Source organism: Cebus imitator, unplaced genomic scaffold (assembly GCF_001604975.1).
Source record: "Cebus imitator isolate Cc_AM_T3 unplaced genomic scaffold, Cebus_imitator-1.0 Scaffold16, whole genome shotgun sequence".
Lineage (NCBI taxonomy): Eukaryota > Metazoa > Chordata > Mammalia > Primates > Cebidae > Cebus > Cebus imitator.
This window is the reverse complement of record NW_016107331.1, coordinates 8,839,075-8,862,503: the sequence shown is the minus strand read 5'-3', so window position 1 is coordinate 8,862,503 and position 23,429 is coordinate 8,839,075. Positions and strand designations below refer to the sequence as shown.

Below are 23,429 nucleotides of genomic sequence, written 5' to 3'. Positions count from 1 at the left end.
TGATTCATTAGAGGCCTGCCTAAATAGAACAAAAAGGGTAGGATAAAGGTGCATTTGCTTTCTTCTTGAGCTGGGACCTCCATCTTCTCCTGCTCTTGGACATCAGAGCTCCTGGTTCTGCAGTCCTCAGACTCTAGGACTTTTACTAGCATCTTCACCCCACATTCTCAGGCCTTACATTGGATGTTATTTGTTCCCCTGGTTCTCAACCCTTTGAACTTGATTACACACTGGCTTTCTTGGTTCTCTAGCTTGCAGATGGCAGATCTTGGGTCTCTGTGATTGAGCCAATTCCTATTATCTCTATCTATCTATCTATCTGACTATCTATCTATCTATCTATACAACTACCTACCTACCTATCTAAAAAAGATAAACTGAGGTAAATAAAATTTTAAGTTTATTTGAGCAAACAGTAATCACAAATTGGGCAACTCTAAACCAGAAGTGGGTTGGATGCTCCACTGAAGGAATGCAGTGTGGAGGCTTTTACAGAAAAAACATGAAAGCAAAGCAAAGAAAATATTTGATTGGTTACAGTTACATCATTTCCTTCTTTGGTCATCCTCTTGTAAAGTCCCTAGCTAAATAATTATAAAGCTGCTTCTGACTGATTGAGCTTAAGTTCTGTTTCTTTAATATGTTAATTTACAGGAAATAGCTCAAGTTAAGTTTTAGATTATGTTTGCAAATCAAGCAAGGTTAACTTATGAGGCCTAACTGGGTTTGTCTGCACAGGGATTCTTCATTCAGGCTTGGTCTCCATTTTAATTTGTTTTAACAACATGTATCAGTCTATTGGTTTTGCTTCTCTGGAGAACCTTGACTAATAGAGAAGTCTCTTAGAGATATTACTGGACTCTCTTTAAACTCTGTGTATTAACTTTGCAGGGCTTCTGTAACAAATTACCCACAAACTGATGGCTTAAAACAACAGAAATTTATTCTCTTATAATTCTGAGGCCAGAAGTCCAAAATCAACACATTAGCAGGGCTGTACTTCTGCGGGAGGATTGAAAGTCCGTTCTTGGCCTTCTCCAGCTTCACATTACTCCATTCTCTGCCTCCATGGTCACAACTACCCTCTCCTCTTCTCTTCTGTCATATATGAATACATATCATTGGCTTTTCAGCACACCAGATAATCCAGGATGATTTCCTCATCTCAAGGTCCCTAATTATACCTGCAAATACCTTTTAATCTAAATAAGGTAACATCCACAGGTTCTAGGATTAGGAGGAAGACTTACCATTTGGGGGAGCCATCATTCAACTCCCTACATCTTACTTAAGAATGCAATTTTTTCCTTCTTTCAAGCTTTGCCTCTCGAAGCTCTGAAGAAATTCAAGACCTGTTTTTTCCTCATCACCTTAGCTTTGAAGACTTATGTCTCCATTTTAAGAAAATTCAATCTATTCCTTTGTTTCAGATGATTTTTTTAAAATTTCTTCTTCTTTTGGTTAAATGACACCAATGGACAGAAAAGTCACTTAGTAAAAACAAAAAAATTCAGGGATTGAGATTTCCACTTTTCAACCTGAAGGCAGATGTTTTCCCATGTTTAGTGTTCTATTAGTTTTCCATAATTCCTCAAAGATGGGTACCACTGTTCTCGATCCCATTTGTACTTTTTCCCCCAAATCCTGTAATGCAAAACACTCAGAGAAAATGTTATAATCTAAATTCAAGCTGTTAGGTACTCTCTTAGGATTTCTTCCCCTAATTAGGAACAGTATTGCTTTCTGTCAATATCTACACTATGCTTTTGAGTAATATTAACAAGTTGCTATTTGTTGTGAGCTTGGCTTAGTGTTTTGAATATATTACTTCTATTAATGGGACAAATTCTATGGGAAATGTATCACTATGTTCATTTTACAGATAAGGAAAAAGATACCCGGAGTAATATAACTAGTAATGTTGTCAAAGACAAAATTACAGCAAATTTAAAGTTTTAATTGATTTTTATTAGTGATTTTAGAATTGGGCAGCATCTCATTCTATAAAATAGAATAGGTGTTTCAATAATTAACCAGATATGGTAACTATTTGAGCAGAAGTGGGCAGAAAAGGGCTAAAGAAAGCAGAACTAAGGAATAAAAAGTGTATTGATCATTTCAAAAAGTTACTTTCCTTATAGGATTAAAAAAGAGAAACCTTCCTTATCATGCTGACTAAAACTGCCTGTTCGAAGATTTGGTTGTTTTCTCTCTCCCGATTTCTTGGAAGGTCAGATAAACAACTTAGTTTTGGTTTGGTGACCCGGAGTTTTATGAGTGACTCCATTTTGGTTTGGTCTAGAGGGGCCTAGCACAGGAGCCCAATCCAAAACAACAGCCTCCCATAAATTTTGTTTAACAGTGTTGAAACAGAATTAAACCCAGGTTTGCCTTATTCCATGAACACATGTTCTTTCTATTATGTCAACCCACTTTTCTAGTTTCCTTTGTCGAGAATGAAGCAAACAGTTAAGGAGTTCTTTCTCTGTCAGCTCTAACCTTACACTAGAAGCTGCTAGTGGGCTTTTCCCTTTCTTGATCATCTTCTGGTTCTGAGCAGAATTTTAAAAGGCCTGTTCTTCATCCTCCCTTAGTATTTTTTGCAAGTCTCATCACATTTGGGGTTTCAGGTTTCTTGACACTATCCTTTAGGGCCCATGTTACCTTTTTATAATTATCCTTGGTATGTGGTTGCTTTCTCCCAAGGTTTCTGTCACTTCCAATTAGCCAAGCAATTCCTCCTTGTTGGTCAGAATTAGGTTCCCCAGTTGCTCTGCTGGGACATTAAATCATGAGAAAGGCAAGTCAAAAACTTGTCAGATGATTTGATTTTAGCCCAATAAACTTTTAACATGATCCTGTTAAATTTTCTCTTTTGATTGTTGCATTGCTACAGGTATTAACAAATAGTGTACTGAGGGCATTGTGTTATCAACAATAATTCCTTTATGGAGAATTGCAAAGTAGCAATAAATGCTTGAAACCAGTTTTTTTTTTTGAAACAGGGTCTCACTCTGTTGCCCAAGCTGTAGTGCAGTGACATGATCGTAGCTCATTACGGCCTTAGCCTTCCAGGCTCAAGCCATCCTCCTGGTTGTGAGCTACTATGCCTGGCTAATTCTGTAACTTTAGTGAGACATGGGGGTCTCACTATGTTGTCCAGGCTGGTCTTAAACTCCTGGCCTTAAGCGATCCTCTTACTTCAGCCTCCTAAAGTGCTGGGATTATAGGTCCGAGCCACAATGCACAGCTGAAATTAGTTTTAAATCTTCTGTATAAAACACTAATGCAGTTCCACGTTTCCCACTGTCTATATGTACACATGGCTATTTTAGCACATTCCCATTTGTTAGCCCCCACTCAAGTTTGCCATGTGGAAAAATATTTTCTGATAAACTAATCTATTTGTATATCACGTCTTGAGTGTAATCTCAAACCAGAAAATAGGAAATGGAATGCGGATTATGACTTCTTTGAAGCGAAAGATGTCAGAAAGCCTATGAAATAAGATCATAAAGTAGAGGACCAGGAATTGGGGTTGGAAAATATTATACTTAAAATTTTTGCAAACTTTTAAGATTTAGTATTTCTTTTCATTGTGAACATATGCAAAAAACCCCAGTGTCATTCCAAGTATTTTGGTGACTTTTTCAATTGAAAAAATCACATTTTCCTATCACACTATTATATTTGTAGATATCTGAAGATACAATTAGTATTACTTCAAAATTGTACATGAGGCCTGTTAGATTTTATTATTTAACTACTTAATGCATTAATAAAAAGCACATGTATAGTATACATTTGTTAAATATTCTTATTACCATATAGTATAATTGATTTTATTTATAATCTTGTGCATTGTATTTGATGTACAAAAAAATATCACTCTAATAAGGACTCTATAGGTTTTACCAGACTGTCGAAGGGATCCGTGGCAAAAACAAACAAAAAAAGGTTAAGAAGGTCCGTTACAGACTCTGGCATGGTAGTTAAAAGCATGTAGTCTGACATCACACTGCTTGGGTTAAAATTCTGCCCTGTCACACATGATATGACTTTGGTTAAATTATACATAATCTTTGTGTCTCAGATTCTTCATGTGTAAAATTGAGATAATAATACCTACCTAAAATCTTGCTATAAATATGAAGTAATATCAGTAACAAGCTTAATACAATGCCAGGCATATAGTATGGTATTTATCCCTGTATCCACCCCAATGAAAAGAGTTTCATTGGGATCCTATCTACATTTATTTATCTTAAATACTAACTTTGTTTTACTGTCTTGTCACTGATTAAAGTTTTTAATTATATTTTAAAATACTGAATAGTTTTAAATGACATTTTAAAAATACATGTATGATATAAAGAAGAATGATAAAGCCCACATGCCCTCCATCCAGTTTAAGGAGAAGAAAGTTACTTTTACTGTAAAAGGGATGCATATAATTTATTATCCAAACAGTAACAATTTTGGGAGTGACAGTGATATTAGTCATTACACCAGGAAATCAGCAAACTAGACCTGTGCTAGGCAAACCCGGACTGTGTGGCCAAACCAATACAGACAATTATCATACTCTTGTTCACTCCTTCCTTACTTCATCCCCTTCCCTCTGTAGCTAGAGGAAATCACTGTCTTGAATTTGTGCTTACCATCCTTTTGCTTTAATTTATAGATTTACGTCTTATGTTTGTACTTTGAAGATATTTACTTTCATTGGTCCTTTATATAAGTGGAATCCTATTGTAGAATTCTTTTGTGAATTGTTTTATTACTCAACATTTTGTTAATGTGCTCTTTAAGAAGAAGAAATTTGAATCATGATACAGATAAAATCCTGCGGTAGACAACCGCCAAAATGGCACCCAATAATCCCTTCTCATACTGCATCTGGGTTGGTGTGTGCGTCTTGTGTTAGCCTGTTCTATGTTTCTATAAAACAATACCTGAGGGTGGGTAATTCATAAAGAAAAGAGCTTTATTTGGCTCACAGTTCTGCAGGCTGTAGGAGAACCATAGCACAAGCATCTTCTGGTGAGGGCCTCAGGAAGCTTTTCATCATTGGAGAAGGGAAGGGGAGCAGCGTATCACATGGTGGGAAAGAAAGCATGAGATGACAGGCCCTTTTAAACAATCAACTCTTGTGTGAACTCACATACTGAGAACTCACTCATTGCAGCAAGGACAGTACCAAGCTATTCATAAGGGATCTACCTTCACGAACCAAACACCTCTCACCAGGCCCCACCTCCAACATTGAGAATCACATTTTAACATGAGATTTGGAGTGGACACACATCCAAACCATATCAGTGACTGACAGGTTGGTCACATATCTGTGCAATAATATGTCACTTTGGGGACTACATCGAAAAGGACTTATAGACATGGTGGCTTCTGCTTCTTTCTCTCTCGGCGAGAGAAAGAAATTTACCTGTTTTATGGGAAGCCAGGAAGCTCTATGAAGAGGTACATGTGGTGAGGAAGCATGGTATTCTGCTAAATAGCCAGTGAAGAACTAAAGCATCCTGCCAATAGCATGTCAAAATAGATCATCCAGTACTAGTTAAAACAACAGATGACTGCAATTTCAAGTGGTGGTTTGACTGATAACTTCACAAGAGACACTGAGCCAAAACCATTCAGCTAAGCTGCTTCTGGATTTTTGATTTTCAGACACTACATGAGATAAGGAATATTTATTGCTTTACATATTATATTTTGAGGCAGTTATGCAGCAATAGAAAATTAGTATACATTTGATACTTGGAAGTGGGGTGTTAACAAAAACTTAAAATGTAAGTGTGGTTTTGGAACTGGCAGTGAGCAGAAGGTACAACTTGGAGGAGAGTGTTAATAAAACTTTGAAGAGCCTTGAAGACATTTATAGAAGCATAATAGATAACTTTGAGGAGGCTGCAGGTGACATCTTAACAGATTAGAAAACTCTTACTGGAAACTGGAGGGAAGGAGATCCTTGTTACATAGCAGCAAAAAGTTTGCAAATTAATTACTCACAGCTATGTGCAAAGAAGAAAATATGCCTAATTAACTGGTTGATCTAACAAAGGAGATTGCCAGCCAAATGTTAAATATCAAAAAATCAATGTTAAATATTTCATGTGGTTTTTCTTCTTGTTGCTTATAGTAAAATGTGTGAGGAGAAAGAAAGTCAAAGGAAGGACTGTTAAACAAAAAGGAGTCACGGCTGGGCATGGTGGCTTATGCCTAAAATGCCAGAACCTTGGGAGGCTGAGGTGGGAGAAATGTTTGAAGCCAGGAGTCCAAGGTCATCCTGACCAACAAAGCAAAAACTTGATTCTATTAAAAAAAAAAAAAAAAAAAAAGTCAAAACTTGCTGGATTTGAAGATTCCCAGCTTGTGCAGATGACAAATGATACTAAAATTAGGGAATGTCTCTGAGCAAAAAGCAAATCCAGGGCACTGCCAATGAAACATGAAGTTGAGGTTATAAAGTCCCTTAATACCTCAGAAAGATCTTAAGATGTGCCTCAGAGTATTTTCATTCAGACAAAAGATGTGTCTCAGAAAATCTCTGAATAACATCACAGGTTTTTAAAAAAGTCTAAGGGTGTTTTCATTGGCAAAAGCCTGAGGTAGAAAAAAGTTTATGTGGAAGAGATGTGTGTTTGTTGCTTTTGTCTAATGGAGTGAACTTAAACTCAAAATTCACAAGTGAGCCAAAAAGTTTTTAAGAGAAGTCTATTAGCAGGAATACTGCCAGCCTGAACTGAAAGGCACAGAGTACCATATGAAAAGAGGCTTGTGGGACATCCAAGCTTCTATAGGTAGAGAGTAAGCAGAACTGTAAACAAGCAAAAGAAAGGGTGACTCAATGAGTAAGTCCAAAATACCAGAAGGCAGAGCTAAGAAAATTCTAGGCCTTGAATCCTAACCAAGGAACTGCCAATTTGTGCCCAGGTGGGTTTCAGAATTTCTGTGAACCTATGTACCTCCAGTGTTCCCACTTTTTAAATATACATGTCTACATTTATTATCCTATTCATGTGGAAGCAGAGGCTATGTCTTTAGCGTTTGGGTCTTCAGATCAAAAAGAGCTCTTCTTAAGGAGCTGTACTTAAGTACACCTACGAGTGTCATACATAACTGGACCTGATTTATATTTCTAGGCTTTGAATTAATGGTATAATAAGATGAGAGCTTTTGGAGGGGATGAATGTATTTTGCGAATCAAGACCTGTCAATCATTGGGGCCAAATTGTGACAGTCAGTTTCCCGGTATTCATGCCCTTGTGTAATCTCTTCCCATATATTATCAGGGTTATGACTAACAGTATACAGTAGAAGTAATGGTATATCACTTTGAGTGATCATGGTTTCTGTCCTATCTCTTGGATCCCCTGTTCTGGAGAAAGCTAGCTGCCATATTGTGAGAAAACTCAGGCAGCTCTATGAATGAGTCCTCTGAGAAGTGGATCCTCTTAACACCAGTAAAACTTCCAGAAAACTACAGACCAGCCAACATCTTGACTGCAAATTTATAAGACCTTGGGCCAAAATACCTAGCTAGGCTACCCCTGGACCCCAAACTCTAAGAAAGTATATAAATATTTTTAGGTTTAAGTTAGGGTAATTTGTTACGCAGTAAGATAACTAATGCAAGTTCACAGGCTGCTTCATATTGAAGTAAGTCTTTTGTAATCTATGGTTTTCCCCACTTGCCCTTTTCCCTCTCCCTTTCTCCTGCAACGCATTTGTTGAAATTAATTTGTCCTGATACTCTCCACGATTGGATTTTTCATTTATATTTTCCATTCCAAAACATTACATTGTTGTAGGTTTCATTGGCTTGAGTTTCATTGGTGTTTATATCTCCTGTAAGTTGAATGGATCTAAAGATCTGATTAGTATCAGGGTCAAATTTTTTTAAGATTTTAAAATCAGTAGCAGTGTTTTTCCATTAAGAAGCGTATGTTTTCTTGTCTGTCATGTTAGCAGCTGTTGACATACAATAAATAAATCCATTTATTCATTAGGAATTTCAAAATGGCAATTTTCAAATTCTATAATTCTTCCACTTATTAGCTGGAATACATGTTTTAAGAGAAACCTATCCTCATCTACTGTTTGGTTACCAACAGTTCACACAGAAAAAGCAGGATAAGTGCCTACTTACTTAAAAAAAACAAAACAAAACAAACAAACAAAAAAAAAACTGGCTTCTGTTGACCAAGTATATGCTGTTTGTTTTACAATCATTGTGAACTAATAGATTTAAAGACACTTGATACATTCCAATCAATTACATTTACTGTCCTTGATACTCAAATGGTCTCATCTATGGCCAGAGGAATGCTTTTCAGTTGTCTCCTGAGTCCATTTGATATGACACCCTAGGAGTCTATGATAGCTTCCTTGCTATCTTGCACAATGAAGTATTCCAGGCTCATCTTCCTGTGCATGACTGAAATTAATCACTATTCCAAGAGTTTATGGTGTCTTTTACAGAGTTTTTAAAAACCTTAATGTATTTGAATGCATGTTTTTATTTTTGCATATTACATTTCCCTAAGATCATAATATATTTTTGCAATCTTTCTTCTGAAGGTTTAATATGTTTTTCTTTCACACCTACATCTTAAAAGTCATCCGAAACTACTTTTTCTATATAGTGTTAGGTAGGGATGACCAATTTCATTTTTCTTCCATATGAATATCCAGCACCATTTATTGAAATGCTCTTGTTTTCCCTGCTGGTATGCAATGCCATCTCTGTCATAAATCAGGAGTCCTCACAATCAAGATTCCTTATACATCAATTTTTCTATCTCTAAGCCAGTATTACAATACCCTAATTACTATAGTTTTAACAGATTTATTGAGGCACAATTCACATACCAATTTACTCATTTAAAGTGCACAATTGAATCGATTCTAGTATACCAACAGAAATATGCAACTATACATTTTAGAACTTTTTTTATTTCCTTGAAAAGAAACTCTGCACCCTTTGGCTATCACTACTTGGGCTCCCATACCCCCAAACTTTGCAAACCCTAAACAACCACAAATCTATTGTCTCAATACAGTTCCTACTTTAGACATTGTATTTAAATGGAATCATATGTGGTCTTTTGTGACTGGCTTCTCTATTTCAGCATAATGTTTTCAAAGTTTATCCATGTTATAGCAGGTATCAGTACTTCGTTCATTTTTGTGGCCAAATATATTCCATTGTATAAATGCATCACTTTTTGTGTATCTTTTCATGGATAAACATTTTATCTTTTCATGGATATCTGAGTTTTTTTTGCTGTTGTGAATGTCTACAAGACAATTCTATCTTAAATTTGCTTCTGAAGTATCGTGAATTCTGCTCTTTGTCACACAGACTTCAGAATCAGTTTGTCAAGCTCCTTGAAAAACTCATTTCACTGTGTAGGGGAGAACTGCCATCTTAACTCGAGTCTTTTAATAATTGAACGTAGCAATTTTAAAATCAGACATTCTTTAATGTCTGTCAAAGCTTTTTAATTCTTTTTCTATAGAGGTCTACTATACCTTTTAAGCTACCTATAGGTGATTTATATTTTTATTTTTATTTTATTTTATTTTTTTTGGGACGGAGTTTCGCTCGTTACCCAGGCTGGAGTGCAATGGCGCGATCTTGGCTCACCGCAACCTCCGCCTCCTGGGTTCAGGCAATTCTCCTGCCTCAGCCTCCTGAGTAGCTGGGATTACAGGCACGCGCCACCATGCCCAGCTAATTTTTTGTATTTTTAGTAGAGACGGGGTTTCGCCATGTTGACCAGGATGGTCTCGATCTCTTGACCTCGTGATCCACCCGCCTCGGCCTCCCAAAGTGCAGGGATTACAGGCTTGAGCCACTGCGCCCGGCGTGATTTATATTTTTAAAGGAATATAGTAAATAGTGTATTACAAAAAACATTTTCTAACAGTTCATTTCTGCTGCAGAGAAATGCAATTCACTTTTGCATATTGGTAGTCATATTAATCTGTTTTCACATTGCTATAAATACCAGAGATTGTGTAATTTATAAAGAAAAGGGGTTTAATTGGCTTATGGTTCCAAAAGCTGTACAGGAAGCACAGTGGCTTCTGCTTCAAGGGAGGCTTCAGGATGCTTCCAATCATGGTGGAAGGCAAAGGGGAAGCATGGGCGAAAGAGAGATGCCACACAATTTCAAACGACCAGATCTCATGAGAACACACTATTTCAAGGACAGTACCAACAGGATGGTACTAAATTACTAATGAGAAGCTCATCCCCATGATCCAATCTCCCACCAGGCCTCACCTCCAACACTGGAGATTACAATTCAACATGAGATTTGGGTGGGGACACAGATTCAAACCATATCAATAGTATATCCAGAATCCTTGCAAAGCTCTTTAATAATAATTTATCTGTAGACTAAGTCATGTTTATTTCCAATTTTTAATCTTTTGTTTTTCTTGCCTTATAATTCTGGCTAGGATCTCCAATGTAGTACTTGTTCCTGACTCTAAGGGATTGCTTCAAATACTTCATCTTAAAATGTTACGTTGTTGTAGGTTTTATTGGCTTAAGGAAGTTCTACACAATTCTAATTTGCCCAAAGGTTTTATCCATGTCTGTTATTTTTTTCAAATACTTCTCTTTTCCTGCATCTGTTCAGATAACTAGGTAGTTTTTCTCCTGGTCCGTTGCCTAGGCTGCAGTGCAGTGGCACAATCTCGGCTCACTGCAACCTCCGTCTCCCAGGTTCAAGCGATTCTCCTGCCTCAGCCACCTGAGCAGCTGACATTATAGGTGTCCTCCATCGAAAATTAGCCTGGCTAATATTTTGTATTTTTTTAGTTGAGATGGGCTTTCACCATGTTGGCCAGGCTGGTCTCCGGTGATCCACTTGCCTCAGCCCCCTAAAGTGTTACGATTACAGCTGTGAGCCACAGCGACCAGTCTCCTCTAATCTTTTAATATAATAAAATACATTCCTGGGTTAAATTCAACCTGATCATGATACATTATCTTTTTTAAAGAAACACATTTTCTAAGGTCTGTTTTATTTAGAATTTTTGACTTTCTCTGCGAATATGACAGGGTTCTAATTCTTACTGCTCTTATCAAATTTAACAGCAAGGTTACGGAAGCCTAATAAAATATTTTAAATTTGATAAGAGGCAGTCTTATATACCGTGGAATGGTCTTGATCATAAAATTGAAATGATCTGTCTTTGAAGGTTTGGCAAAAGTCTCCAGCGATCATGATTTCCTATACTGACATCCCACAATTTACATTTTCCATTACTTGCTGACTTTTGAAAAGTTACATTTTTCTGGAACTGCCTACTTCATTTATATTTTCCCATTTATTATGAAGTTATTCATGATTTCTCATTAATTCTCTATGGCATTTGTAACAATGTCCCCATTTTCACTTTTAATAATCTTTGTGTCTTCTTCTTTCTTGGCTAATCCTGCTAAAGGTTTGTCAATGTTCTTAGTTTGTTAAAAGATACAACTTTTGGCTGGGCAAGGTGGCTCATGCCTATAATCCCAGCACTTTGGGAGGCCGAGGATCACGAGGTCAAGGGATTGAGACCATTCTGGTCAACATGGTAAAATCCCATCTCTACTAAAAATATAAAAAAATTTGTTGGGCATGGTGGCACATGCCTGTATTCCCAGCTACTCGGGAGACTGAGGCAGGAGAATTGCTTGAACCCAGGAGGCAGAGGTTGCGGTGAGCTGCCATAGCACCATTGCACTCCAGCCTGGGTAACAAGAGTGAAACTCCATCTCAAAAAAAAAAAAAAAGATACAACTTTTGGATACACTGCTACTCTGATTGGATCATTATACAAGACTTAGCAAAACATTTATTCCCACAAATATGTACAAAGTATCAAGTAAAAAATAAATTATTTTTACAACTTTTGTTAAGCCTCTGTATTGACTATTTGCTTTCTGTTTCCTTTATTTACTTAAACTTTATTTTTTCCTTCTATCTTCCATTCTTTCCTAATCCTTGAGGTTAGACTATTTAATCTTTAATTTTCAGTCTTCCTTGAGCACTTAAGGCTTTCAATTTTCTTGAAAGTAATGTAGCTACATTCTACAGGCGTAAATAATACAGTATTTTTGTCTTTGTTCAGTTCTGAATATGTATTTTCTATTTATCAATGAGAATCTTGAATTTCACCCATCAAGTGGATTATTTTCTAAATATATGAGGTTTTCTAGAGTTGTCATTTTTGATTTCTAACTTAATTATACTGCGATTACAAAAAATGATCTAAGTGAAGGCAATCTTTTGAAATTTTAAGACTTTTATATGGTTAATTTTTGTAAACAGTTAAGGTGTACTTATTTTTTTTTTTTAATTTCTACTCTTGGTAATGATGGGTTAGCTAATTTATACCTCTTTCTTCTGAAGAACAATTAGAAGAGTTGGGATATATATATACACATAATATATATATAAAATATATTATATATAAAATTATTATTTTTTCAAGAGACAAGGATTTTGTTATGTTGCCTAGGCTGGTATCAAATTGCTGGCCTTAAGGGTGGGGTTCTCTCACCTTGGCTTCCCAAGGTGCTAAAATTACAGACATGAACCACCACCCTCAGCTTGGACAAAATATAAAACAAACATCTGAGAGCATAAGACAATGAAATATTCAGAAGGGAAAAACAGAGTTGTTGAATGCAGCATTTATAGTAGCTTTTCCTCTGGAGTATCTTCCGATTCACGAGATGATGGCTGAAAAGGTGAACAGAGCTTCTAACTCATAGAATTAAAAAAATAAAAACTGGAGTTTAAAGCCCGCTCTGGTAAACTCTGCATGCTTGAGTTGGGACTTCAGAGATCTATACTCTGAGAGAAATTTCTGTTGAACTGGAAGTAGTCCTGCCTATATTGTAATTATATCTATCACTAACTGGATGAAGATGATCTTGGATTACTAGTGTCCAAAGGTCCTGCCAGAAGACATAAGTACTTTCTTTAGAAAATACCATCATATTGGACTACAAAGTATAGTTTCCTCATAAATAATTCAATCAAAACAGTTCTGACATTCAATTAAAACATAACCTAAACAAAGTTTTATATACTTATTATGTTTATAAAATAAGCAAATAATATAAAATAACATAAAATAAGGGACATAAAAGCAAGACAATGTGGTAACAACAAGAAACATGAAAAGTGTCAGATAATAGTGGGGACCATAGTTATTAGATACAGGTTTTACAGTAATTATGATTAGAATGTTTGAGGAAATAAAAGATAGAGATATTTGGCAAACAACTGGAAACAATAAAACAGAATCAAGTAGAAATGTTTGAACTGATAACAACCAAAAATATAACTAAAATAAATGTTTCAACAGAAATTTTTAACAGATTAGTTACTATTAAAAGAAAATAGTGAACTGAAAGTTAAGAAGAAATATTCAGGATGAAACAGAGAGAAGAAAACAAATGGAAAATACAAGGGACAAAGTGAATTGTCAAATACACATGTTAAGTGGAGTACCAAAAGAAGAGGAGAAAGGAGAGTGAAAGCAGAAGCAATGTCTGATGAAACAGAGCTGAGAATTTTCTAAAACAGTCTAAGGACATCACATCCAGATTCAAGAAACATTATAGATCTCAAAGAGAAAAAAAAAAGAAGACAAAAAATACAACCAAACAAAAAAGCAACATGTCAGCACGTCAAACTTAAGACAAACCTCTTAAAAGCAGCCATGCAAAAAAAGAGATCACTTTTGAAGAGGGAAAAATAAAATGGACATAATGTCTCATAAGATACAATGGAAGCCAGAATGAATAAAATCTATCTTTGAAATGATAAGATAGCTGCTAATTCAGCAAAAAGTTCTTAGAAAATGAAAGTAAAATAAGACAGTTTCAGGACAGAAAACCTGAAAGAATTTGTTACCAGTAGACATTTAAAGAAATATTAAAGTATGTCCTTCAAGAAGAAGAAATAAGATCTCAGACGGAAGCTGAGATTCCAGGAACCACAAAATACAATAAAAGTAAATCTTTGGGAAACTATATATTGTATAAAAAACAATAATGAAAATAATACTATAATAATAAAATTTATTCTTATAATTTAAATTCTTTAAATAATGAGAATTTAAATGAGGATTTAAATAATGAGAATTTAAAAATAAATGAAAATTTAGGAAATACATATTAAGAATATACAAAGTATGTAATATGGAGTGGGGCAGTAAATGAAGTGTTCTCAGGTCCTTACATTGTCCTGGAAGAAGTATAATACCAAATTATCTTAGAAGATGATAAACCCAAGTTCCATGTTTTAATACCTGAGGTGAATAGTAAAAAGAATACTAAAAGATATCTGTCAAGCTTGTGGGGTAGAAAAATGGAATAATTAAAAATAATCTAAAAGGTCTACAGCCATACCACCCTGAATATGCCTGTTCTCCTCTGATCTGAGAAGCTAAGCAGGGTTGGGGTGATTGGCAGTTGGATGAGAGTCTGCCGCGGAACACCAGGTGTTACAGGCTGAATTAAAAAAGAAATCCAAAAGTCAAAAGAGAAAATAAACATAGGAGAGGTGAGACAAATAGAAAAGGAACAATGACAAATTTAAATCCAAATATGTTAGTAATTATGTTACATGTAATCAGACTAGATATTCCAATTAAAAAACAAATTATCAAAGTGGATTTAAAAAATTATTTTATCACTCTTTGTATTAAAATGTTCTAATTTTTTTTTACATTTGCACAAAGAATAAAACCTAAACTCTTTCCTGTCTTTCAAAGGTAACATGATCTAGCCCTTTCCTATGCCTCCAAAGTTACAGTATTCTCCTCTTAAGTCACTATGCTCCAATCATGCAGGCTTTCTTTTGGCTCCTGAAGTATTCTAAGCTAGATCATGCCTTAGATTTTTTGCACTGTTGTCGTTTCTTGCAAGCAACGGTTCCCCGGAGTTTTACAAAGCTGGATTCTCTTGTCATTTACATAGCAGCTTACATGATACTTTATTTTCCTGAATCACCTAATTTAAAATAGTCATGCTTGAATTTCATGCCTAGTACTTACCACTATCTTCTATTTTTAGTTAATTTATGGTTTATTGCTACTAAAATGAAAATTTCCTCACAATAGAGAAAATATCTGCTTATTTACTATTTCCTGTGAGTGTAGAAGAGTGACTGATAGTTTCATATTCAAAAAATATTTAATGAATGAATAAAGCTAATTAAAGTTTTAAACAGATACTTTCAGACGGTTTTGTCTTTTTATTGCTGTTGGTGGCACTGGTTGTTTAAAGACTTTCTTGATGCCAAAAAATATCAAAAGGAGTCAAGTTCCTATTACGTACGTTAGTGGTCCTTGAAAATGTGCATTGTACAACCTGTGTAAAATTGCAAGGGATATTTCACCAATTAATCAGACATGTGGCATATTCCTAAACATAACCGTGGTAAGCTACATGAAAATAAACATTAAGAGGAAGTCTACTGAATTGTTAAAGGTTGCAATGTACTTCAGAATAACATTTAAAACATTTTTTTTTCCAACCTGAAAGATGAGAGTAATATAGATGTTAAAAAGCATAATGCAATGTTGAAAACCAAAAAAAAAAAAAAAAAAATCCTTATTTATTTATTTATTTTTGAGATGGAGTCTTGCTCTGTTATACAGGCTGGAGTACAGTGGTGCAATCACAGCTCACTGCAACCTCCGCTTCCCAGGTCCAAGCAATCCTATCACCTCAGCCTCCCATGTAGCTGGGACTACAGGGGTGTGCTACCATGCCCAGCTAATTTTTGTATTTTTTGTAGAGATGGGGTTTTGTCATGTTGGTCAGGCTGGTCTTCCTGACCTCAAATGATCTGCCTGACTTGGCCTCCCAAAGTGCTCAGATTACAGGCATGAGCCACTATGCTCAGTATTAAGTTAAAAAAATAAATCCCTCAATATAGAAAAGCTGTTTTAGAGTGTCAATGCTAGCAGTGGTGATTGATATATTTTGGTTACTTTTTACTCTCTGTGCTTAGGATTTTTTTCATGTCAAAGCAATCATACTGGGCACAATTTTGCATCCTGCTGTCTTAATCTGGGCTGGTATAATCTAAGCACCATAAACTGGGTGACTTAAACAACAGAAATTTATTTCTCACAGTTCTGGAGGCTAGGAAATCAGAGAAGAGAGTGTCAGCATGATTGGCACAAATCAGGCCCCCTTCCTGATTTGTAGTTAGTTGTCTGTTTTCTTGCTGTATCCTCACATGGTGAAGAGCAAAGAGGGGAAGCAACCTGTCTAGTATTTCTTCTTGTAAAGGCACTAATTCCATAAGGGGTTCACTCTCATTACTTAATTGTCCCCCAAAGGCCCCACCTTCTAATATCATGTCATTGGGGATTAGGGTTTCAACATATGAAATTTTGTGTGGAGGGAGAGAGGACACAAACATGCAGTCTACACAATGCTTTTTAGTTTTTTGAGACAGGATCTTGCTCTGTTGCCCAGGCTGGAGTGCAGTGGTGTGATCTCAGTTTACTGCAGCATCTACCTCCTAGGCCCAAGTGATTGTCCCACCTCAGTCTCCTGAGTAGCTGGAATTACCAGCACACACATCACAGTCAGCTAATTTTTAAATTTTTGTAGAGATGAGCTCTCACTATATTGCCTAGGCTAGTCTCTAACTCCTGTGGTCCAGTGATCCTCCAACCTCAGCCTCCTAAAGTGCTGTGATAACAGTAGTGAGTCATTGTGCATGGCCTAAAATGCTCTTTTAACTTAGAAAATAAACATTTTCCATTAGAAAGACTGGATCAATGGCTTTTTAAAAGATCTAGATAATATTCCACTAAACATATATAACAATTGATCAATCTTATTATTGTACGTAATACTGCAACAAACTTTTTACCATTATAGGTATTACTACAAATAACATCTTTGCTGTAAAGCATTTTAAGGGCAATTTAAATGAAGTAACTGTTTACAACATTCATTCAAATTATATTTCTTAAGGGAAAGGCGGGAAAACAAAACATGGTCCCAGCTCTGGAGGAATTTATAGTCTAATTAGGAAAACAGTATATGTTAGAAAAAAAGAACAATTACAATGAAAGCATATGACACACTTGTTCAGAAAAAGCAGAAATGTCTTAAAAAAAAAGCTAATAACATTTTGCAAAAAAATATGGACTGAACTGCAAAAAAGCGATATTATCTTAAGGGTTGAAAGAGTTTCAGGTCAGTGTGGGTATCGTAACTTTTTGTTGGTCTTGAAAGCACTTGAGAATAGTTCTCACTCAGGAAATTTCAACTGATGATAAAGCCCGAATGGAAGCAACCAAGACTTTTCTCAAAGATTATGCTCCTAATTTCCTTGCTGAAACTACTGAATTTCTTTTAATCTCCATTCTCTATCTTTTCTTCCCTTTCACTATTGTCCCCTTTCTTTGCAACTTTGTCAAAGATACCCACTATTTTAAGTAATGGAAATGGAAATTATTCTATTTTAAGGCAGGCAACCAATAGCTAACAATATTATTCTACAAAATAAGAAAGACCGGGTGGCACTACCTTAAAACATATATGCATTTTAAGCATTAAAAATATTTTTCACATGTAATAGAGAGAAACGTGTGAAACAGAACGTTAAAGAATATTAACCAAGAGTTATTCATCAACTTGCCATACACTAAATAAGGAACACAGAACTCTGTGATCTATTAAAAATGACAAGCGATAATAAAAACTGCAATTTCTTTTCTTGGTTTTACTCTAGCAGGAATGGATTCCATCCTGATAATTCTAGCTTTACTGTCACATAGAGGGAGATACTTTGTGAACCTCAATGAGACTGCCAGGTTTAGGACAGACAGAAGAACCACAGTGCCAGAAATAAAAGAGTGAAACTTCACAGAATGTGTTGTCTCTAACAGGCTGACAGCCACTTACCTTCTCCACGTTTTCTTCTCCAAGGATAGCAGCTGCCTCCCACAGATACACCAACAGACAATTCCAGCCCCTCTCTACCACACTTAGCATTTGCAGAATACCCTGTGGCTTGTCTATTTACAACTTTGTCCCTACACAGCAGAAGAGGAACCCTTCAGGAAGTTCTGGATTCATCCTCAGCAAGATGTTTCACAAACTATTCTCCAGTTCCACCTACCCTCCAGTTGTTCTGTCAATACTTATGATTCCTAGATCTTCTTTAATTGTCATGCTGTTCACCCCCCCACAAAATAAAATTTAAACTTATAAAACAAACAAACAAAAAAGCCTCACGCATTCAGTCTCTGTCCCCTTTCCTGATATAAAGCAACTGCCCTGTGCATGCTTCTTTTAGATGGCTGAAAACTCCGATTCCTCGAGTCTTTGGGCCATTTATAGCTTGGATACCACGCCCTCCAGGTACTTTGATAAGGAGGATAAAACTTAATATCTATAACTACGTCTGCCTACTCAACCTTCTTTATTTCTCCCAAAACTTCTTAGTTTCCCTTACTAATTCCAATTTCGTAACAAAATGTCACACTATGGTACAAAGTGACCTCCTGGATAAAATTACTGATAGCTACAACCTAAGTAAGGATCCCCAAGTTATGAGACAAATTTCTGGGTTTAAAGTATTCTGTATATCCATTTCAAGCCTGTCTCCAGTACGATGTCTCATTATAATTAAACAAAAAGGCAGAAAAAGTTGACGGGAACAGAGTTTGAAAAAAACACAAAATTAAAAGGTATATGGGGGTTTCACTTATTTGCATCTGATATATATATCTAGATGGAAAACGTCCATATTGGAACGTGTTAAACAGGCAGAATTTTCTTCCTGGTTTCTCTGCTCTTGGTAGATGTTCTTCTGACTTCAATTGGCACCTGTGAATAGCGAAGAAACTTCTCACTATAAGATGCCATTGTCCTGCGGGAGGATAGAGCTAGGGTACCCATTAAGGCAGGGAACAGAAGCAACAGAGGGACAGGTCTGTGGAAAAGAGGATATGCCAACAAGGGATCGAGTCGGGAAAACGAATGGGTAAAAAGAAGGCGTCAGTTAAGCTGAGGAAAATACAGCCAAACGTGGTCTTTACTCTGTCTAAATCACCTGGGTCTGTAGCCGACTTCCATCGCGCATCCTCACTCCCTTGCGCGGCCCACTGCCGCCCCTCCCGCTCCCCACACCAGTGTGTTCCTCCGTCACCTCTCAGACAGAGGATGAGCACCAGCTGAAACCACCCAACCTACCTCAGGGTCCTCGCAAACGCAGCCACTGCGCTCCGCCCGCCCACTTACCTGTGCTGCGCCTGCGCCTCCTACGCGCTCTCAAGGTCAGCACCGCCCCCAGCCCATAACCTGGCACCCACGGAAGTTGCTTTAGAGGACGTCCTGCGTATCTTCACCTCAGCGTGGCGTGGGGTCGACGTAGCTCTGGAGTAGGGAGGAACTTCCTGTCCCGCGCGCGCAGAACTTCCGGCAGAGCCGGAAGACCCTCACTCTCGCTGTTTGAGAGGCTCCCGGCTCAAGGACCCGGAGGGAAGAGGTGTGGGACTGTCCCGGCGACTCCAAGGTGTCTAGTCCACGACCTATCCTAGGTACCATGGTGAGTTATTGTGTGAGGGCAGGAGTGACAACAGTGGAGCCAAAAGGGCGGGGAGGTCAGTCCTGTGAGAAGAGCCGTCGGGTGCTCTGCTCTGAATGGAGTTGAAACGTTGGGATGATGAGCTGCTGGGCAGGACGCACCACCTATCCCAGGGTGTTTGAGCCCCTGAGGAAGCGGCATCAGACCTGCCTGGCTGGAAGACTAGCGGGCAGGAGGCAGGAGTGTCTCTGTCAGCGAGTATGGACTGGGTAGTCTGCCTGTTAATGGCCCATTCACTGTGTATGGCCTGTGGCGGCGGGTGATCCCAGAGTTGACCTTGACGGGTCAGTCACCTCTGCGCCCCCCTCCCCAGCCGCAGAACAGTAGCCAAGAACTTCAGATCTTGGAAATGCTTTTAGCCTCTCCAAGTGGACACAACGGATCCCCTTGTACAGGATCAACACCTGTCATTTAAAGAACGGCAGCGTCACGTTATTCTTTACATTTAGCTATTTCATAATTGAAAAGGTGTCAAATAAAAAACCCGAGTTTAGTAGGGGCAGACTTTATTCGAAAGGAACATGGCAAGCGTGTGGAGGAAGGTTGAAGGAACTGTTGCAGTAGAAAGAATGACCATAAGATTTGCAAGCGTCTTAAAGGTTAGGTAGAAAGGGTTTGTCTTTTATAGGGAGGGGTAAATAAAATGTAACGAATTGGGATGAAAAGGCGGGTATGCTCCGACAGTAACCAGATTATGTTTTACCTTGAGGCCATCTATTCTGAGGAGGAGCTGTTAAGAGAGGTTTGTATATGTCGTTTCAGAATGAGGGAAGGACAACATTCAGGGACCTGGGGGCAGAGAATCTTAAAGTTTGGCTAATAAGTATTTTGTTCTGATTGATCTGTGGGACAGGCACTTCAGCATGTCATTTGCCAAGCAAAGGATGGGAATTAGAAGGATCCAGTTATGGCCTTGTTATAGTTAAACAAGAGGTTGGGGCGTATGGGTCAACCCTTAGTCTTATCTGAGTTCTGCAGGAAAGGTGATTCTTTGCAATAAGCCAATTTCTCAGAACACAAACAGGGGCAAGGTGTTTCTTAACCTTTACTGTTTTTCAAGATCACAGGGCTCTGGTGAAGTTCATTATAGTCAGTTTCTTGATTGTATAGAAGATTTGAAACCCTCACCTGCAGGAGCCCCTGACCTGGAATTTAGCTTCAGTTTACCCTGTATTTTCAGGGCCAAATATTGCCAACGTTCAGTTAATGTGTGTGGTAATTGGCTTTTGAATGACTTTTAGAAACTTAGCTGAGTGTAAAACAAAGACCTTCAAAATAATGTAGTTCCTGGTGCACTTTTCCAGATAACCTATCTCTTCAAAGGTTTTTTTTTTTCTTATTTATTATTTTTTTAACATCAGTGAATAATATGGTTTGTATTAAGAGAGTTGTTTTTCATTTGTATCAGTGAAATTAGATGAGGATAGGGAAAACAGAACTGGTAGGAACCAAAGCCTAATTAGTCACTCTTCCATCCCCATTTTTACAGAAAAAAGAATCTGGGGTCTAGAAATTGACAGTGATTTATCTAAGGTAACAATAGCTTGACAGTCTGAACTAAAACTCATATTTTCATTTTTAAAATTTGAGGTTAAATTTTGACTTTTTGGTCTGAAAAGTTGAAGAGAAAGTATGATTAAAATACTTAAAATCATCATACTCACAGAAAAGCTAAATGTGAACTTGTTCTCAGTGTTCTGGAATACTAGAAGTAGAACCCCTCTCATCCTGTCAGTTCAAAAGAGGTAGTTATGTTTGAAACTAATGTAATCTTGTACAGTTTTTCTGAATGTCACTTTAGAACTAACTAGTTGGCTGTCTTCATTCTGGGATTGCTTATATTTCTGAGTTAATTCCGTTGGCTGAGTTTTATCTTTCCCAGCTATGAAATTGGTAATGTCTGTATAAGCAAGTGTGGTTAATGCTTGGAATTTTTCAAAGGAAAGGGTTTAACCATTAAATGAAGTGAACATGGGCTGAATTTATTGAGGATTCAGCTTGTTGAAATCAGAACTTGTTTTGCATTGCTGGGGCCTAATGATACTATTAAAAGAACATTAGTCTTGAACTCAGAGGACCCAGATTCTGCCCATTGTTAGTTATGTGGATTTGGAAAAGTCACTCAATTTTGATAAGAGTTTCAAATTCCCCCTAGATAAGAGAACTTTGATGGATGTTAAAGCATCTTCTTACATTATGATTCCGTGACTACTCAGAACGTTTTTTAGGATAGTTACATGTTTCAGATTGAATAAAATTTAGTCTGATTTCCACTGTTTAGTTTCCATGCCATTTTGGTTTAAGTTTGGTTTCTTTTATCATTCTCTTTTATTTTTTCATAAGTCACATAGGTAATACTTGGAACCTTTGTATGTTTGGCCAAGTCTTTCACTATTGTCTTAAATACTGCTCCAGAATAGAAAGCAATCTTGGAATGTTTTGATTTAATTCTTGTTTTAAATCAGTGATAACTAATTCTGTGCTCTCATTCTCTGAAACATTATGTAGACCAAATCTCAGCAGATACCTGTGCATATAATAAGGTTCTTGTATTATGAGTGAAGGAGAATAGGATTATGATCCAGACTTGAAAATACTGAACTCATGCTTTGTTTTTATGCTTTCAAGTTGTTGTGAAGATAGTTTATAGGAAATTTACTAATGGAATAAAGCCATTTGCTCTATTGCACTTTACTTTTTGAAAATTACAGACCAACTTTGATCAAATAGAAATTTTTCTATCAGTCAAGCTAATTTGTGGGAGATAGATAGTTTAGAGCTAGCTCCTGGAATTGCAAGCTTGTGTCTGTGTAACATCCTGTAGTAGCTTACTGTTGGAATTGAACAATGGTTTGCGGGCGGGTGTGGGAGAGTGGATTGTGGGGAGGTTGTAAACCTTTGCCATAACCAGTTGGATTTAATGAGAACTTTTCTTTTTGAGGGGAGTAAAGTGGAGTTTGGGGAAGAGTGTAGTAAATGTTTTAAGCGAAGCACATGTGATATGTTCATAGAGTACAGAGAAAATAAATTAATTCTAACTGAGGTTGGTTGGGTCATGTAGTAGGTGACAAGTTCCCAACCCCTGGGACTGTGAACTTGTACTGGTCCGCAGCCTTTTAAGACCACCATTGCACAGCAAGTGAGTATTAATGCCTGAGGTCCACATCCTGTCAGATCAGTGGTAGCATTATTCTCATAGGAGCGCAGACGCTATTGTGAACTGTGCATGCGAGGGACCTTGGTTGGGTGCCCCTTATGAGAATCTAATGCCTGATGATTTGAGGTGGAACAGTTTCATCCTGAAACCATCCTCCCTCCACACTGTTCCTCCCCACCCCCTGCCATGTGTGAAAAAATTGTCTTCCATAAAATCGGTCCCTTGTGTCAAAAAGGTTGGGGCCTGATGTAGTAGGTGACTTCAACTGGGTTTTGAAAAGTGGGTTAATATACTAGTTCTCAAACTTGAGTTTGGATAGGAATCCCCTGTAATTCTTGATAAAAAAGACTTCTCAGGGCTGGTGCAGTGGCTCATGCCTGTAATTGCAGCCTAGGTGGGTGGATCACCTGAGGTCGGGAGTTTGAGACCAGCCTAACAAACATAGAGAAACCCCATCTCTCTTAAAAATACAAAATTAGCTGGGCATGGTGGTGCATGCCAGTAATCCTAGCTACTCAGGAGGCTGAGGCAGGAGAAACCCTTGCTGCGGTGAGCCAAGATCTAGCCATTGCACTCCAGCCTGGGCAACAAGAGTGAAATTCCATCTCAAAAAAAAA

General features: G+C 37.3%; 1 protein-coding gene and 1 long non-coding RNA gene across 11 annotated transcripts in view; one reads left to right on the top strand and one right to left on the bottom strand.

The window, feature by feature from the left end:
• Positions 1-2,387: 2,387 nt before the first annotated feature.
• On the bottom strand, positions 2,388-19,431 carry LOC108288973. 3 transcript variants are annotated; one of them, XR_001818930.2, is made up of 3 exons: positions 19,262-19,431; positions 17,969-18,895; positions 2,388-2,776 (listed from the first exon to the last, which is right to left on the bottom strand). It is a non-coding gene; the product is annotated as an uncharacterized LOC108288973 (long non-coding RNA). The 3 variants fall into 3 exon arrangements; XR_001818929.2 differs by having other exon boundaries at positions 2,388-2,773; XR_005196854.1 differs by having other exon boundaries at positions 2,388-2,773; positions 18,302-18,895.
• A 41-nt stretch (positions 19,432-19,472) lies between these two features.
• TMEM161B (transmembrane protein 161B) overlaps positions 19,473-23,429 on the top strand; it is a 76,039-nt gene continuing 72,082 nt past the window's right edge. For 4 of the 8 annotated variants that reach the window (XM_037731323.1, XM_037731321.1, XM_037731334.1 and 1 more), the window contains exon 1: positions 19,478-19,616. Coding sequence is in view for 2 of the 8 variants with exons in the window: in XM_017508214.2 (XP_017363703.1) it covers positions 19,614-19,616 (3 nt within the window). In the remaining 6 variants the exon portion in view is untranslated. Of the gene's footprint in view, positions 19,617-23,429 lie in introns of all 8 variants that reach the window. The other 4 variants (XM_017508214.2, XM_017508197.2, XM_037731336.1 and 1 more) reach the window with 2 other exon arrangements.